This window comes from Podarcis gaigeae, assembly GCF_964106915.1.
Source record: "Podarcis gaigeae genome assembly, chromosome: 4".
NCBI lineage: Eukaryota > Metazoa > Chordata > Lepidosauria > Squamata > Lacertidae > Podarcis > Podarcis gaigeae.
This window is the reverse complement of record NC_139677.1, coordinates 25612808-25628476: the sequence shown is the minus strand read 5'-3', so window position 1 is coordinate 25628476 and position 15669 is coordinate 25612808. Positions and strand designations below refer to the sequence as shown.

The 15669-nt window shown below is 42.9% G+C and overlaps 1 protein-coding gene across 4 annotated transcripts in view; it reads right to left on the bottom strand.

The window, feature by feature from the left end:
• TPP2 (tripeptidyl peptidase 2) overlaps positions 1-15669 on the bottom strand; it is a 42732-nt gene that overhangs the window by 13448 nt on the left and 13615 nt on the right. For all 4 annotated transcript variants that reach the window (XR_014563385.1, XR_014563386.1, XM_083735201.1 and 1 more), the window contains exons 9-23: positions 12666-12793; positions 12431-12530; positions 10591-10739; positions 10315-10430; positions 8665-8833; positions 8312-8469; positions 6637-6713; positions 5812-5918; positions 5337-5491; positions 4561-4677; positions 3708-3808; positions 2765-2861; positions 2458-2595; positions 1936-2180; positions 1366-1444 (exon numbers count right to left, since the gene is read on the bottom strand). Coding sequence is in view for 2 of the 4 variants with exons in the window: in XM_083735201.1 (XP_083591327.1) it covers positions 1366-1444; positions 1936-2180; positions 2458-2595; positions 2765-2861; positions 3708-3808; positions 4561-4677; positions 5337-5491; positions 5812-5918; positions 6637-6713; positions 8312-8469; positions 8665-8833; positions 10315-10430; positions 10591-10739; positions 12431-12530; positions 12666-12793 (1936 nt within the window). In the remaining 2 variants the exon portion in view is untranslated. The remainder of the gene's footprint in view (positions 1-1365; positions 1445-1935; positions 2181-2457; positions 2596-2764; positions 2862-3707; positions 3809-4560; positions 4678-5336; positions 5492-5811; positions 5919-6636; positions 6714-8311; positions 8470-8664; positions 8834-10314; positions 10431-10590; positions 10740-12430; positions 12531-12665; positions 12794-15669) is intronic.

The window sequence follows — 15669 nt, the reverse complement described above, 5'->3', positions numbered from 1 at the left end:
ATTTACAGTCCAGAAGAAAATGAGCTGGGGTAGAATCGACTGTTAATACTCTACTGCAGTGTTCCCCATAATCCCTGACCACTGGTCCTGCTAGCTAAGGATGATGGGAGTTGTAGTCCAAAAACAGCCAGAGGTACTGTACTTCTGTAAGCCCTATTAATTGCCAATATAATCCTCCACCTGTACTGATGCAAGCAGGCAGAAAAGCGAGCCAGGATGGCAGAAAAATATTCTATATGGGTAGAACTAGCTCAAAAAAACCCAAAGTGTAGGGAAAATACCACCACTATTTTTGGCCACTGCTGCTAATGGTTCCACTCCTCTGCCACATTGTGGCCAGAAGGTACAATTGGCAAGTGGTTCTCTAATTCTCCCTCCCCGATCCCACTCCAACATGGCATAGTGATGCATAACAAAACTACAAGTCCAATATGAAACTGACAAATGACCCTTTTCCATAATTGGCCAGCTCTGACCAAAAAGCTTATTTGGAAGGCGATTTAATTTTAAAAATGAAGTATAAGGCTGCTGAGAGAGTTCCTGGATCACAATTATATTGATGCTGTCCTCTGGAAATGTCTTAAATTTTGTCGCACCTTCTCACAATCCTATTACATTTAGCTCACTTACCTAACCTTTTAGAATGAAGGAATTTATGTCTATTGGAAAGTGACCTCTAGCCTGCTCAACACAGAGTAGATTTTTAAAAAAGTAATCCTTAAAAATGTGAAGTGAGCAAATAAGAAAATGACTTAACTTTTGCAACCAGACTCGGGCACAATCCAGCAAACACTATTGTTACTGCAATCACTGAAATGAACACATATTCGCTCAGTGGCAATGCTTACTGATTTGTATCCTTAATGAAAATCTGTTTGAGGGAGAATATTATTTCCCCAGTTCTCTGCATAAATACAAAGGATGCCAGATCACATTTTACAGCTTTGTATTATATAAGGCAGGTGAAACTTCACACCAATAGAGCATCAAACGAAGGAGCATTGGAAACTAACAACCTCCAACGGCTAGAGGAAGTGAGTTAGGACTTTGTGCTCTATGGTGCAAAAAAGTACATTATCAAAGGGGAAAATAGCTGGATAAGAAGCACCATGTTAAGTATGTCTTGATAGTGTCTATCATAATATAAAGTGTTGGATAATATGAAGTACTGGAAGTTATTGCAAACGTACACACTCAAAATGAAGCTGAAAATATTAGAAACTGTTTGATTTTTAAACAGAAGAATTTGGCATTGGAGGTGCGTGGAAAATTATCAGCCATTTAAAATGGCAGTAAATGGCAGATTTCTTTTTGAAAAATGCAAGTTTATCAACTTGGGGTTTTTTTTATACAAAAACAACTCACCGCTTTCTTTCCAAGATCAGTCTTTGAAAGAGTTAATGATCCTGCAAGGTAACAGCCTGGACTTGCTCCTTTAGGTACTCTAACAAAAAGGGAAATATAGCACACAGTGAACGGTACATAGTATAAAACGCCCAATGCATAAAATGGTCACAGAAGAGATTTAGTGTAATAGGGGACTGGGAAATATGGCAAAGCGTACACCCAAGCTGTGAAGGACTGGGGCAAGACACACACTGAGTCAAAAGCTGTGAAGCCAAGCCTAATGTGCTCTCTTTGCTTTGCTGTGCTAGGTTGGGAAGGTAGCAAAAGAGATCTAAACATCCGCATCTATTTTCAGTGGAGACTGGAGAAAGAGGAGCTGAGGGTATTCCCCTAGCCCAGTCTCTGGTCAAGCCTTTCACTGAAGGAATTGCTTCCTAGGGACAGGGTGAGACAGAGGTTCCTGGACCACTGGAGGTCAATACATAGGGAACACCAACCACCTGCTTTCGTTACCTGAGTCTGAAGACTCAGAACAGTTCTCAACCTTTATAAAGTGTTGAACACAGTAAGAGGATGCAAGCTACTTACTTGTCATCTGGCAAAGTGGAAACAAAGAAGGGCTGGCTATGTTTTGGTGGCAGAGACATACTGTTTGCCTTCTTTTTCCCCAAGAGAGCCTGGGCATGGCTTTCGTAAATATCTAAATTCAGGGCACTAGACAGTCTATGAGAGATAATAAACGGAAGGTCTTTGAGACGATCCAGTTCGCTGTTCTGCTCGTGGCGGATCTGTAGCCGAACGGTGTAATCGCCTTTCTCCAATTTCATGGAATACTAAGGAAGAGAGAAATAAAGCTTTTCTTTAGCACAAAGAACAATCAATACTTCGCAAAGTGAACAATAAACCCTGCATTAAAAAACCAAAACAGTAGAGCTTCAGTTCAATCTGTCATTTGTCCCTTTGATCAATTTCCCTTCTTTGATAAATACAACTAAACAATAATACGTATTGAATTTAATTTATATACCGCCCTCAATCAGAGCGGTCCACAACAAAAACATACAAGCAAAGATAAATACACAAAATACATAACAACAAAACAAAACATACCTGGTGAGGATAAGCATCTCCTGACCCCATCTGTTTTTTATTCTGGTCAAAGATGATCCACAACTGGCTGTCATATTCTGACTCGTATAAGAGTTCACAGAGCAAAGGACAACTCGGAGTAACTTCTCCACTCTTAGGCTGAAAAAAGTCAGAGAATGTTAAGGATATTCAGTAATAAAAACCACCTCTTTATACACACAGCTTAGGACATAGCTTATATTTAACGTACAGTTAAATGCACTGGAGCCTTACCTACATATGAGAACACTATTTCTTTGGAAACTCTGGTTTAACAATGCAAACTTACTTGATGAAAGTTGTACGTCAAAACCATCTCATACAATTGCCGATTATTTGGCAAAACATCCCGTGATCCTAATGGCTTTATTTTAGCACTCAGCGGCCTGTAATTCAGCAATACAATGATAAGCATTAGGAGCTAGGTTCAGGATGCATTTTTAAAAAGACATTTCACAAATTTCATATGCCACTTTTCTGAAAAAATTCTAACACAAAGCGGTGTACAAAATTTAAACAAAAAAATTAAAGTTCCAACAACCTAAAAATATAATCACATAAAAACCGGGGTGATATCCAACCTCACCCTTTAAAGAGGGCAGAGCAATGGAGCTTAGTATAGTCTGTTCTGCTAGTGGCTCTCAGGACTGCGACTCTCATTAGCCCAAGTCATGCTAAATATTCGTGATTCTAGCTTTAGGTTTTCCATTATATCACTAGTGGGAAAAAATCCCACTGTTTTAGGCACATGAACTTCCAATTTAACTACTTTGCTGCTGTGTATCCTGAGACAGAATCATTACCAATGCCTGCAGGAAGCTTTTACCACTGCCACTTTTAAGACAGAAACAAAATGCAGATAGGAATCAACATCATACCCTCCTGTAAAACCCCCTGCACAGTCGTACCTTGGAAGTCAAACGGAATCCGTTCCGGAAGTGTGTTCGACTTCAAAAATGTTCGGAAACCAAAGTGCAACTTCTGATTGGCTGCAGGAACCTCCTGCAGCCAATTGGAAGCCCCAGAAGCCCCATCGGATGTTCAGGTTCCAAAAATAGTTCGCAAACCGGAACACTCACTTCCAGGTCTGCGGCATTTGGGAGCCAAAACGTCTGAGTACCAAGGCATTTGGGATCCAAGGTATGACTGTACTTTCCTATTCAGCCTCTGGAAGAGTTGCTTAGTTTGAACCTTGTCTGGCCTTTCATTTCATTTGATTTAAACTACTGTACCTTAGTGTCTGAACCCAGCTTTTCAGATTTATGGAAGGTGCAATGTCTTCGTATCTCAATGTTGTCTGAACGTCAAAGCGCACAATGCCTTCCGAAGCATGCTAAAAAAATAAGGGGTGCTTGTTAGGACTTATTTTCTGCTGGATGTTATTATGAATTAGGTGGTGTGCATGCGAACGTCTACGTGAAGAAGCATTTGACGAACTGGAACGTAGGAAGCTAACTCAGACCATTGATCTCTCTAGCTCAGTATATTCTACAGTGACCCTCCAGCATTTCAGCCTGGAGACATTCCTAGCCCTGCATCAAGATTGCCTGGGATTGAACAAAGCAGTTGCTCTACCACTGACCTACAGGGTTAGTAAGCTTGAAAATTCTACAAGCAGACGGGCATGCAAGCACACCACATTTATTAAAAACACATTTAGTTATCCTGAAGTCAGGAAGCCAGAAGCCAGTGAGACAGCAGGAAAGTTGGGGTATTAGGAGAGCAAGGAAGGGGAGAAAAGGGAGAAGCACCCAAAAAAACCCCAAACCCCCAAATGAAGGAGAGGCGGAAAAGCCTCGGAATATGAACCTTTCAAATAATTTATGATACAATAAAATGCTGAACACATTTCAGATAAAAGAATGAGCATATAAATAATTAAGTCTACCACAATGAGTCAACCAGGCTTGCATGAGTCAGAAAGGCAACCTATACATGTTTTAAAATAACACTCCATGATTTATTTTTTTAAAAAAACCTCGACTACAGAATTTCATACCAAGAAGTCATAGCTCTCCAAGCATTTTCTTCCACCCTTTAAATGAACCATAAAGCAAAATAAAGACAACACGGAATGATACTCACAACGTTTAATTGAGAAGCAGTGCAAACTATGCCATGGAAGGAAAGGGTGTAATCAATGCTGACATCATTGAGGCTTGCCCACCAACGGGCAATGCAAAATTCAATTGTTCTTCCACCCTTCGTGGGGGGGGGGGGGAAAGAAGAAGATTTAGATGTATATCTGACTTTCATTCTTTACAAAGCCCCCCCCCACTAGAATTCCAGTGCAGCTCAGAATACTTAAAAAAAAACAACAACAACCACAATACCTTGGCTGCAAAACTGCCTTAAAGGATCCATTCTCATCCAACTCTAATTACTATGCGCATGCTTTAGTCATGCAACAACAGGCAGCATATTCTATTAGGAAAACTATAAATGGCTAGCCACTTTATTCATAAAATAAACCCATAATGTTAATCTAGGGCCGAAAGGTGAACGTTTTCTGGGCCGAGAGCAGCACTGACCTATCTTCAACCATTTGGGGGCCGCATATGAAAATGGGCATGGCCAAAATTGCAGTTTACAACTTTCCGACCAGTTATTTTATATCTGTTATTTAACCATTCACTATTCATTTAAGTTTCATTCTCTTATTTTCTAATTGCAAAATGGAGGGGTCAGGAGGTCACAAACCCCTTTTGACATTGGAGCAGGGGTCCCACAGGAGTAGCTAGAATTTGTTTTAATAAAAAAAAACACACACCACAACAATATTCAGCAAGTCATTGTTGCCTATTACTAACTGCACTCTATACAGCAGCACTCAACTCTGTTCTGAATTCAAGGCCACTTACTAGGACAGGAAAAGCTTCAGTAACTGATCCCTTTTCTGGTATTGAAGAGAACTTGTAGAACTCATGGCTTCGGTACGCCTTTTGCTTTACTAGTTGAACCGCATGGAGAACAAACTTGGCAGTTACATCCGGTGATGAGGAACATACTGTTACTTCTAGGTAAGAGAAAAGGCACATCTTTAGTCCTAGTGCTCTATGGGCCCCTGACTCACTCCTCTGAAGCTAGCAGGCCGAGTGTGTGCTTAATTCCTTGATAAAGGATACACTGATTATCTTTTAAAGTACTATATAACACAAATTCCGTACAGGCGCAGAATTAAGCAGCGACAGCTTAAAATCTGGACTCTTAAAGTGACATGCAAATACAGAAAGTGTCACTCAGTTCTTAAACCGTACAATAACTTTTCGGCAGCATACATTCAGGTTAAGCTCCCTAAGAATTCAGGGGGAGAATTTGCTACCTAATTTGCCTTACCAGCCCATGTTGCTCCAGAAGGGACTTCAACAAAGTGTCTTTGGATTTGACCAGGTTTGAAATGCACGTCAGTGAACTTGAGATCATAGTGTGAAGCTTCATCTGTTCTGTGAAGAGAGGAAAAGTTTAGAAAGTGCAAAAATCCTTATGGGGAGGGATACAGGTCAGAATATGCAAGGTATTTTAAAGATGTCTAGAGTCAACAATTCACGCAGCTCACATATGGAGGAAAAGCATCTCTCTCTCTCTCTCTCTAAGAAAAATGAGGCTCTGATCAGAGCAACTGGTTTAAGATACCTGCTAATGCTTAAATATATACCCTTGACTAATAATCAAGATCCACATTGACAGGAAACTAGACCCTCAATGATAACTAATTCAGGCTCCTTTAAAGTGGTGAATCATTATACTTACATCAAGTCATGGATTACATAGAATAAATATTTCCTGAGCGTTTGGGAGTTTGATTTAGCAGAGTTCTTATGTACTGTCACTACTACCAATTTATAGAGAGTTCCTTACTGTGTTGTAAATGATTCCCATTGCATAGATGGGATGGTAAGCGACTTCTCAAAATTCTAACAATGAGTCCACGCCAGAGCCTGGAAATTGTTGTCCCGCTTTCTAGCCTCTGATCTATGCTAGTGCTCACTCTTGCCGTTTTAAATGTAGCATTATACAAGGGAAGGTTTGCATTCTGCCTACTGGTAGTGGTGAAAGATACAAAGGTAGAGATAGAAGCCAGATCTTCCCACGAAGATTAGTTGCAAGTTTCTTTTCAATAAAGAATTGCAAGGTATAAAAAAATAATAATAAGTCACTTACCTTGCTGGTATAACAACAGTCACTGGAATTCTAAAGAGGGGGCCTGCATTAGGCATAGATATTTCATAACCACACACCTAAAAAAGTTGAAAATGCAATAAAATTAGGTATTGCATTTAAAAACAAGTCTCAGTCCTTTGAAGATACCGATAAGCTGCCATGTATTAATTTTTTACAATTATACTTCCTGGAACTCTGTAACTGTACCGCAGGCATAGCCAACAGTGTGCCCTCCACATTCTGTAGGACTACAACTCCATTCAGCCTCAGCTAGAAGAGTCAATGGGAGCTGCACAAACTTCTAGAAGACATTGTGTTGGCCACCTTTGCCCTAACACATTAAATATAGTCCAGTAATGAACACACGCCAATCTGTTTCCCTTTCACCTTGTGAACAAATTCACATAATTTTTGACAGCCTAGGGCAGGGGTCAGCAACCTTTTCCAGCTGTGGGCTGGTCCACTGTTCCTCAGACCATGTGGTGGGCCGGACTATATTTTTTGGGGGGGAAAGAAGGAATTCCTATGCCCCACAAATAACCCAGAGATGCATTTTAAATAAAAGCACACATTCTACTCATGTAAAAATATGCTGATTCCCGGACCGTCAGATTGAGAAGGCGATTGGTCCGCATCCAGCCCATGGGCCTTAGGTTGCTTACCTGTGATGGCTTGTGTATGCTCTTCACAATAAGCACCTCTGCTCACTCAGAGATATTTACAGTTCTTTATTTTACATATGTACAAGCAGCATATTACAATCATGCGTCCGAATCGTCCGGTTCAGATTCGGGGAGTGGCCTTCTCCGGCTTCTCCTCCAAGAGAAAAGGCGGGGAAGTTTCATGGGACGTCTCTCCTCCCTCCATTTTAACCCTCTCCTCTCCTGTGCAGATGGCACAGGCACAGGCTCACTGTCTGTTCCTGAACTTCCTGTGCGGTGCTGGGGCTCTGCATCAGCATCGGAGAGCCTTTCCGCCTCCTGGCTCTCTCCCTCTTCCCCATCCATCACTCCCTCCTCTGTCTCCCTCTGACTGTTCCCGCTCCTCAAAGGCAGTCCCGTGACATCACCCCTGGCCTAGGGCTTGTTAGTTCAAACTTATTCACAATGCTTCTTGAACACTGTTCCTACATTTTCCCCCTCTGCCCCAAATCTTATCTGCAGAGGACTGAAGGAATCACCTCTTTGAAACCCTACCTTTGCAAACAGCCCCTTGGAGCAATTCAAGCTGAACTTTGATACTGTCCTCTTGCCAGTGCAACAGGGGGTGGTTTGTGGAGGACGCCTGCTCCATTAGATAATTGTCAAGAGCCCAACCCAAACTGGTGGAAAGTTTACATCCCAAGACTAAAAAGGCCACCGAAGAGTAATTATATGGAATTTATAAGAAACATGCTATAGTTACGAGCACTAACTGAAATATGAACGGCCCATGGAAAAGGATATATGAAAATAATAAAAGATAAAATGTTAAACAATTTTAAGTAAAGGAATTTACTTAAATTGCTGCAAGAAGGGGGGAGAAGGGAAACATGGCCAAAAAAACCCCCCAAACCCACCAACCAACAGAGCAGGAAGTTAACTTTACATTTGTATTAAATTGTATTCATTGGATGTAAATTCATTAATTATTTTGAAAACTAATAAAAAATAATTAGCCAAAAAAGAGACAATACCTCTGTATAGTGAACTCCTTCTCGCAGGCCACGAGGATCCACACGAATGTTAATATGTCTACATTGGTTCATGAGCTCTAGATGAGTAGGGCACTGAACCCAGGATGCATTTGAAGTTAAAGCTAAATGAAGCTGGAGAGATATCCTGTCAGCGTTGTCTGGAAGAAGAATGTGCAAAGTTAAGGATTTTACTCCATCCACCTGAAGCTGTTTTAATTAGGAAGAAATTATAAACACAAGGGATTTTTAAATTAAAAAGTTTTCTTGTGATTTTACGGCAAACTTAAACATAAGCCCATACCTTCCCCTTTGTCCAGCCGTGAAAATATTTAATATCGCTGCAACTTTCCTACCTGTGTTTTCAGGGAAGAAGGGCTCTATGCCGACACCATGGTCAGAAGGCACAGCTACCTGAGCAGGATCTCTGAGGTAGATTCCACGGTTGTTGCCAACAGTAATGGTGAAGCCTATGTTGTCAGCAAATGTTGAGTTCTGGATGAGGTAGTCATAGGCTTTATCAACCTATGGGGGGGGGGGAGGGAAATCAAAAGGGAATCTACTGAAAATGTGGAAGCCCAAGAAAATCATCATTTTTTATTTATGACTTTCATGCCCATGTCGGCTTAAAAGTGGTAATTCAGCACCCTTTGTAGCGTTTCCACGGGGCAAGGCGCTTTCCAGCTTGGAAGGAAAGCATGAAACGTCTTCAAAAGGTGCCACAGCCTTTCTAAACAAGAAAAAGCACCCAACAGGTCAAAGGCAAGGGGAAATGTTTTCAGTAAGTCAACTTCCCTGGGAGAGGCCCTTGCCAAGAGAGACCCAGCTGCGAGAACACCTGGACACCCTATCAGAAAAGGGATGAAGATATTCCCTTTTAGGAGGACCTTCTCAGCTAAGCTGGCACTGCAAAAGATGTTTATACTTTATCGTGTGATCGCTTTCCCCTATCTCTTTCAAATCTGTTTGGATTTCAAATTATCATATTTTAAATAGTGTTTTTGTGGGTATTCAGCAGCCTGCTCGTTCAAAAGCAGGGTATAAGGATAAGCAGTAGCACCATAGGCCAAACTGTGTGAGAAACACAGCAGACAGACAAACTTCCACAACAGGGGGTCTTTGCTAAGCCTGTGTTCAATGGGATTTACTCCCACTAAATGTGCATAAGATTGCAATCAAATAACTGGTAGCAAAACAACAATGAAAAGAGCAACAAATAAAACAGGTTATGAGGAAATAAAAGGAGCCATATAACACGGTAAGCTATCCACTTAAACAATACCTCAAGAACTGTCTCTCCCCATATCAACCTACCCGGCCCCTGAGATCATTTTCTGAGGCCCTCCTTTGTGTGCCTCCTCCTCGAGAGGTTCAGAGGGTGGCAACACGAGAATGGGCCTTCTCTGCAGTGGCTCCTTGTCTGTGGAATGCTTTCCCCAGGTAAGTTCACATGGCACCTTCATTATACACCTTTAGGCGCCAGGCAAAAACGTTCCTTTTTAACCAGGCCTTTGGTTAATCCAATTTACATCCTATGCCATTTTAAAATATGGGATTTTTTGGGGGGGGTATTGGGTTGTTGTTTTTATTTTATTATGTATTTTGTGGTTTTATATCTTCATTTTATTCCGTGAACCGCTCTGAGACCTGGGGGTATAAGTTCAATAAATAAAATAAAAAATGTGTATCAGGCATTGCCTCCTGCCTAAAGCACTGTTTTCAAGCATTTGTTTTAGCACTTAGTTTGCAGCTTCAGTATTGTCTGGTAAGCCATTAGGTTTGAATGAGAGCCAACTGAAAACAAGGAAGAAATATAGGAAGTAGTTCATTAAAAACTAGGAGTTGTCTGGTACAGGAAAAGTTTTTTATGCTAAACCTCAAATACTGGAGTGGAACACCAGGGATACATTTGTTGATCAACAAATAGATTTGTTCTTCAGCTGACCTAAAAGACTGATGAGACAGTATTGATGACTATGTTTATTTGCACTCCAGCTTGTAATTACCTGAATAACACCATGTCCTTGGGCAAACACTTGTATGTTTTCCACCTTCACCGCAGTATTTTCCAGCGCTCTCCTGACTGAATGAACAGTGTAGCGCACATCATTAGCTTTAAGTCCTGTAACAGAGAAAAGGGTCGGGTAATTCATTGACAGCAATAAGAGAAATGCGCCTCACAAGTGAATCTTCATTATCAAATGAATTTCTTCCACATTATGAAACACCCTTTTGCTTTAACCAAAATGAACCTTGCTTTAAGCAGTGGTGTTCCACATTACCTGATAGTACCAAGGCAATGCCACCACATGCGTTCGGTGAAGACATTGATGTGCCATTCATGAGCTGTGTCCCTCGTAATGTCCAGTTAGGGACAGAGGCAATAGCGCCTCCAGGTGCGCTGATGCTTACTCCCAGTGCTCCATCGGTACTGAAATTAATAGAAAATAGAGCAAAAATATAGTTATTACACTAACAACCCACCTGTTACTTCATAAGCCAGGCTTCCTCAGACTCGGCCCTCCAGATGTTTTTGGCCTACAACTCCCATGATCCCTAGCTAACAGGACGAGTGGTCAGGGAAGATGGGAACTCTAGTCTCAAAACATCTGGAGGGACGAGTTTGAGGAAGCCTGTCATAAGCTGTTCAATTATTCCATTTTAGAGTCATACACAGACGAAACCATGCAAAATCCCCTTCTGACTCCCGTAAGAGAATCCTAAATACATGAATGCTAATCCATCAACATGCTGCATTAATATAGATGATGGCCTACCAAGCAGTGACTTACCATGGTGTGCATATGATCACTTGATATTGATCATCTATATTGTCCAAGCAATGAAAAAAAATTGGGTCACCTATCTCCTCTCTCAGATTTTTTTTAACCAGTTTTTTAATCCACTTACAGGAGGATATGTACACCTGGTAACACACACTTCATCTGAGCATACGGAGCTACTTTTGGTTCACATACATAGTCCAAATGTCCACTGACTGGCAAGAGGCTCTCTAGCATACAAGTCTGAGATATTTTCTAAAGGTAAAGGGACCCTTGACCATTAGGTCCAGTCGTGACCGACTCTGGGGTTGCGGTGCTCATCTCTCTTTACTGGCCAAGGGAGCTGGCGTACAGCTTCCAGGTCATGTGGCCAGCATGACTAAGCTGTTTTTGGTGAACCAGAGCAGCACACGGAAACACTGTTTACCTTTCCACCGGAGCAGTACCTATTTATCTACTTGCACTCTGACATGCTTTCGAACTGCTAGGTTGGCAGGAGCAATGGGAGCTCACCCCGTTGCGGGAACTCGAACCACCGACCTTCTGATCGGCAAGCCCTAGGCTCTGTGGTTTAACCCACAGCACCACCCGCGTCCCTTGAGATATTTTCTAGTCACTGTTTATTGAGAACATTTAACTGGAGATTGAAGCCAGAACCTTAGGCACTGGCCCTGCTACTCAGCTACAGACACTCACTACTTGACAGGATGAAACAACTACTTTGCCAAGTCGTAAGCTTTTAAAGTTTGATGTTTTGTTTTGTCCCTTTGTATTTTGCTGGAAGCTGCCCAGAGTGGCTGGGACAACCCGGTCTGATGGGTGGTGTACAAGAAATATTTTTTATTATTATTTATTATACTAAGCTACCGCTTGGTAAATGGTTGCCTGCATCTACCCACTACCTGAAACCCTTTATCTCTTCATCCCACTCCTCTCTCTTCTGGAATAATGTCTTTTCTCAAACCCTTCTCTGAATAAAATCAATTAGGATTTGATTCTTTCTACTTACTAGGCTCTTGACAAAGTATCGGAAATTTGAAAAAAAGAAAAAGGCCTGATCTTGCAACTGATAGATAAATTACACAAGGTTTCTTGGGCTGTGTTGCTTATTCTGCTCATGACCGCTTTGCAGCATTTGACATGTCAAAGTTCAGCATCTATTTTTCACTACGATAAGCAGGAAGCTGCAAAACTATCTCAGGAGTCATTCCTATTACATCAACATAGGTCCCAGAGAGCAGCGAGGTTTTTAAAAATCACATTTCCCCTTTACTTTTAGACAGATTTTGTCAAATAATGTGACGCCTCATATGAGCTCATGAATCTATATATCACTTACCTAGGCCCTCGAGATGACCAAGTGTACTGATTTGCAGGAAGTTTCTCTCGCAAGGAATACTCAGCAACCATCATATCAGGTGATACGTAAGCACCAACACCTGGAATGTTATTTGGCAGATGAAGGGGTTGAGAATACAAGGTCTTTTCACCAAACCTATTCCCAGCCTCAATAAAATACTGGTTTCTTTCCATTCTCAGAATTGTTATGTAATTAGAAATATAGTAATACTTGCCAATCACACTAGATGTAGTTCCACCTGGGCAACCAACTGTTGACAGGCAAGGACCATTGTTCCCAGCGCTTGAAACATAGATTACATTGTGTTTCCATACAGCTTCATTTATAATTTCACATATTCTCCTAGAAGAGTTGCAAGAAAAAGGTTGAGCAGGTGCCCTTTCTGCCCCTGCTTGTGAAAAATGTTCATAGGCAGAGCTGGACAGTTTTCATTGAACTGATTCCTGTTTATTTATTTAAAAACATTCCTATACCACTTTATCATAACCGATTTACTCTCCAACTTCTCACACCACCAAAACAAACAAACTAACAGACAAATAAAGAACCTATCCTCATGATGCTGACACAAAAACACTGAGCATATGTGAAGCAAAAGAATGGAAAAATAATTTTTCTTCCCCCCGTCTCTCCCCGATTCATTCCACCCGATGTCTATGACAGCAGCGTCTCACACTGAATGAATGTAAATGACCTATAGAAAGATCTCTATCAATTGAGAACAGAGATGTTGCATGTACCCTTGTTATCTATAAATTCCTTCAATAAAAACCATTTAAACTGCAGCGGAAGATCTCTGCATGCTGCAACCTAAAGCCGTTTACTATTTGCAACATACTGCCCACTTCTTGGCAGTGAATGCCACTTACGCAGCTCTGTGACATCACTGTATGGATGCAGAAAGGCCAGGGCTTCCAAAAGAAAGAGGGCCGTTTCAAGAAAAGCAGTAACGGATGAGCACCCTGCCTTATTAATCTAAAGCGTTCGGGAATGTAGCCAAACAGACCGTTCCTCAGGTTTTCCAGAAGGTGGAGGGAACTGGTTTCTCCCAGGAGGAGTGCTCGCCTTAAGGCTAGGAGAGGCGGGTCTCCTGGGGGCCGGGACCGCCCCTGGCCTCAGAGAAGATAAAGGCCAGTCAGCCCAGTCCCAGGTTGTGGGTGCAACGTCGTTGAGTACCTGCTCCTGCTCTTGCCCGGACCCAGACCTGACCCTCCAGTGTTCCTGTCCCCGCCCGGCTTCCTGCTTCGGACCTCGCCCCACTCCTTGTGAACTGTTTCCAGGCTAGTGACCCAGGACTGGACTTTGACTACGCCAACGGTAACCTTCCCCCCTGGACCAGCACACTTCAAGACCTTCAGATGTTTTTCTACTAGAACCCCAAAGATCTACCAACCAGAGCTTGAAATACATGCACTTCAAATTAAAGAACAGGGTGCCTCTGAGCACTTGTTGAGCCTAGCAATTTCTAATTTAGGTGGAAAAATTGTCTGGTGGTTGCTATTCTTAAAAAAGAAAAGAGGAGCCAGAAGCATTTGCCAATTTACTGCACATCAGCCAGAGAGCAATCAACCAGTAATTCCCAATCTACATTCTGCCCAATCAGTAATTCCCAATCTACAATCTACATTCAGCAAACAACCCTTCCACATACCGCCCTGCATGACCGCAATAACCCAACGCCCTCAGTTCCCCGTCTACCAGGTATCTGTAGGTGGCCAACATATCTGACTGGAAAATCTAGTACACTGTCCTCACCTGATAACTTCCTGTAGTGCCTCCCTTAAAAATTATGAGCTAGCACACTGTTTCTCAAACCTGAGTCTCCAGCTGTTGTTGGACTACAACCGCCATCATCCGTAACCACTGGTCCTGCTAGCTGGGGATGATGGGAGTTGTAGTCCCATGAAAAGAGTGAGCCAGCAGTAAATCACTCTTAGCAAGTTGGAGTTAACTCTTTATTAGCCAAAAGAGGATCTGCACAGGAGTGTCAGGCCTAATGAGCACAGCAACTCATCTGTGGCAAGTCTTTTCCCCATTGAAGCAGTTGCCAGGACTGAAGGTTCCCGCCTACCCAAAGCTTCCTAAGTCCCTTCCTCTCCAGGGCTTTCCCCAAGCCATGCGAGACTGTGCCTGTGCAAAGCTAACTTTTCCTCTGCCCTTTTCATGCCTCTCCTGGTTCTGGGAGACCAGTGGCAAAGGGAGCTTGTTGAAGGAGGGAGAGACATTTCTACTTCTTCACTAGCCAGACTCATCTCTGCCTCTCGGGCTCCCTCCTCTCCTACTTCAGGTTCTGCCTGATTCTGGACTTCTCTCTGCCACAGACTCCCCCAACTCACCAAACCCTGTTACTTCTCCAGCTTCCGACACCTCTTCCCAGTATTTTCCCAGTCCCCCCTTTGACCACTCATCATTGTCCCACTGCTACTCCCCAGGCCCTCAGCCTTCTTCCCTTGGGGCTTCCTCAGCTGGTTCTTCGCACCATTCCTCTGCGTCCAACCAGTCTGTGACATGGGAACCCAAGTTTGAGAAACACTAAGCTAGCAACTTAAGATTTATTCATTTTTTATTTATTGAATTTATATTCCTCCTAAGGGACGCAGGTGGCGCTGTGGGTTAAAGCCTCAGTGCCTAGGACTTGCCGATCGAAAGGTCGGCGGTTCGAATCCCTGCGGCGGGGTGCGCTCCCGCTGCTCGGTCCCAGCGCCTGCCAACCTAGCAGTTCGAAAGCACCTCCAGGTGCAAGTAGATAAATAGGGACCGCTTACCAGCGGGAAGGTAAACGGCGTTTCCGTGTGCGGCTCTGGCTCGCCAGAGCAGCGATGTCACGCTGGCCACGTGACCCGGAAGTGTCTCCGGACAGCGCTGGCCCCTGGCCTCTTGAGTGAGATGGGCGCACAACCCCAGAGTCTGTCAAGACTGGCCCGTACGGGCAGGGGTACCTTTACCTTTACCTATTCCTCCTAAGGAGTCCAAGGCAGCAAACACCTCTATGATAAAAACTGAAAAATAAAAGATAAACACATATATTAACTGTTAAAAGGTAAAGGGACCCTACCCCTGGCCATTAGGTCCAGTTGTGACCGACTCTTGGGTTGTGGCACTCATCTCGCTTTATTGGCCGAGGGAGCTGGCGTACAGCTTCCGGGTCATGTGGCCAGCATGACTAAGCCGCTTCTGGCGAACCAGAGCAGCGCACGGAAACGCCGTTTACCTTCCCG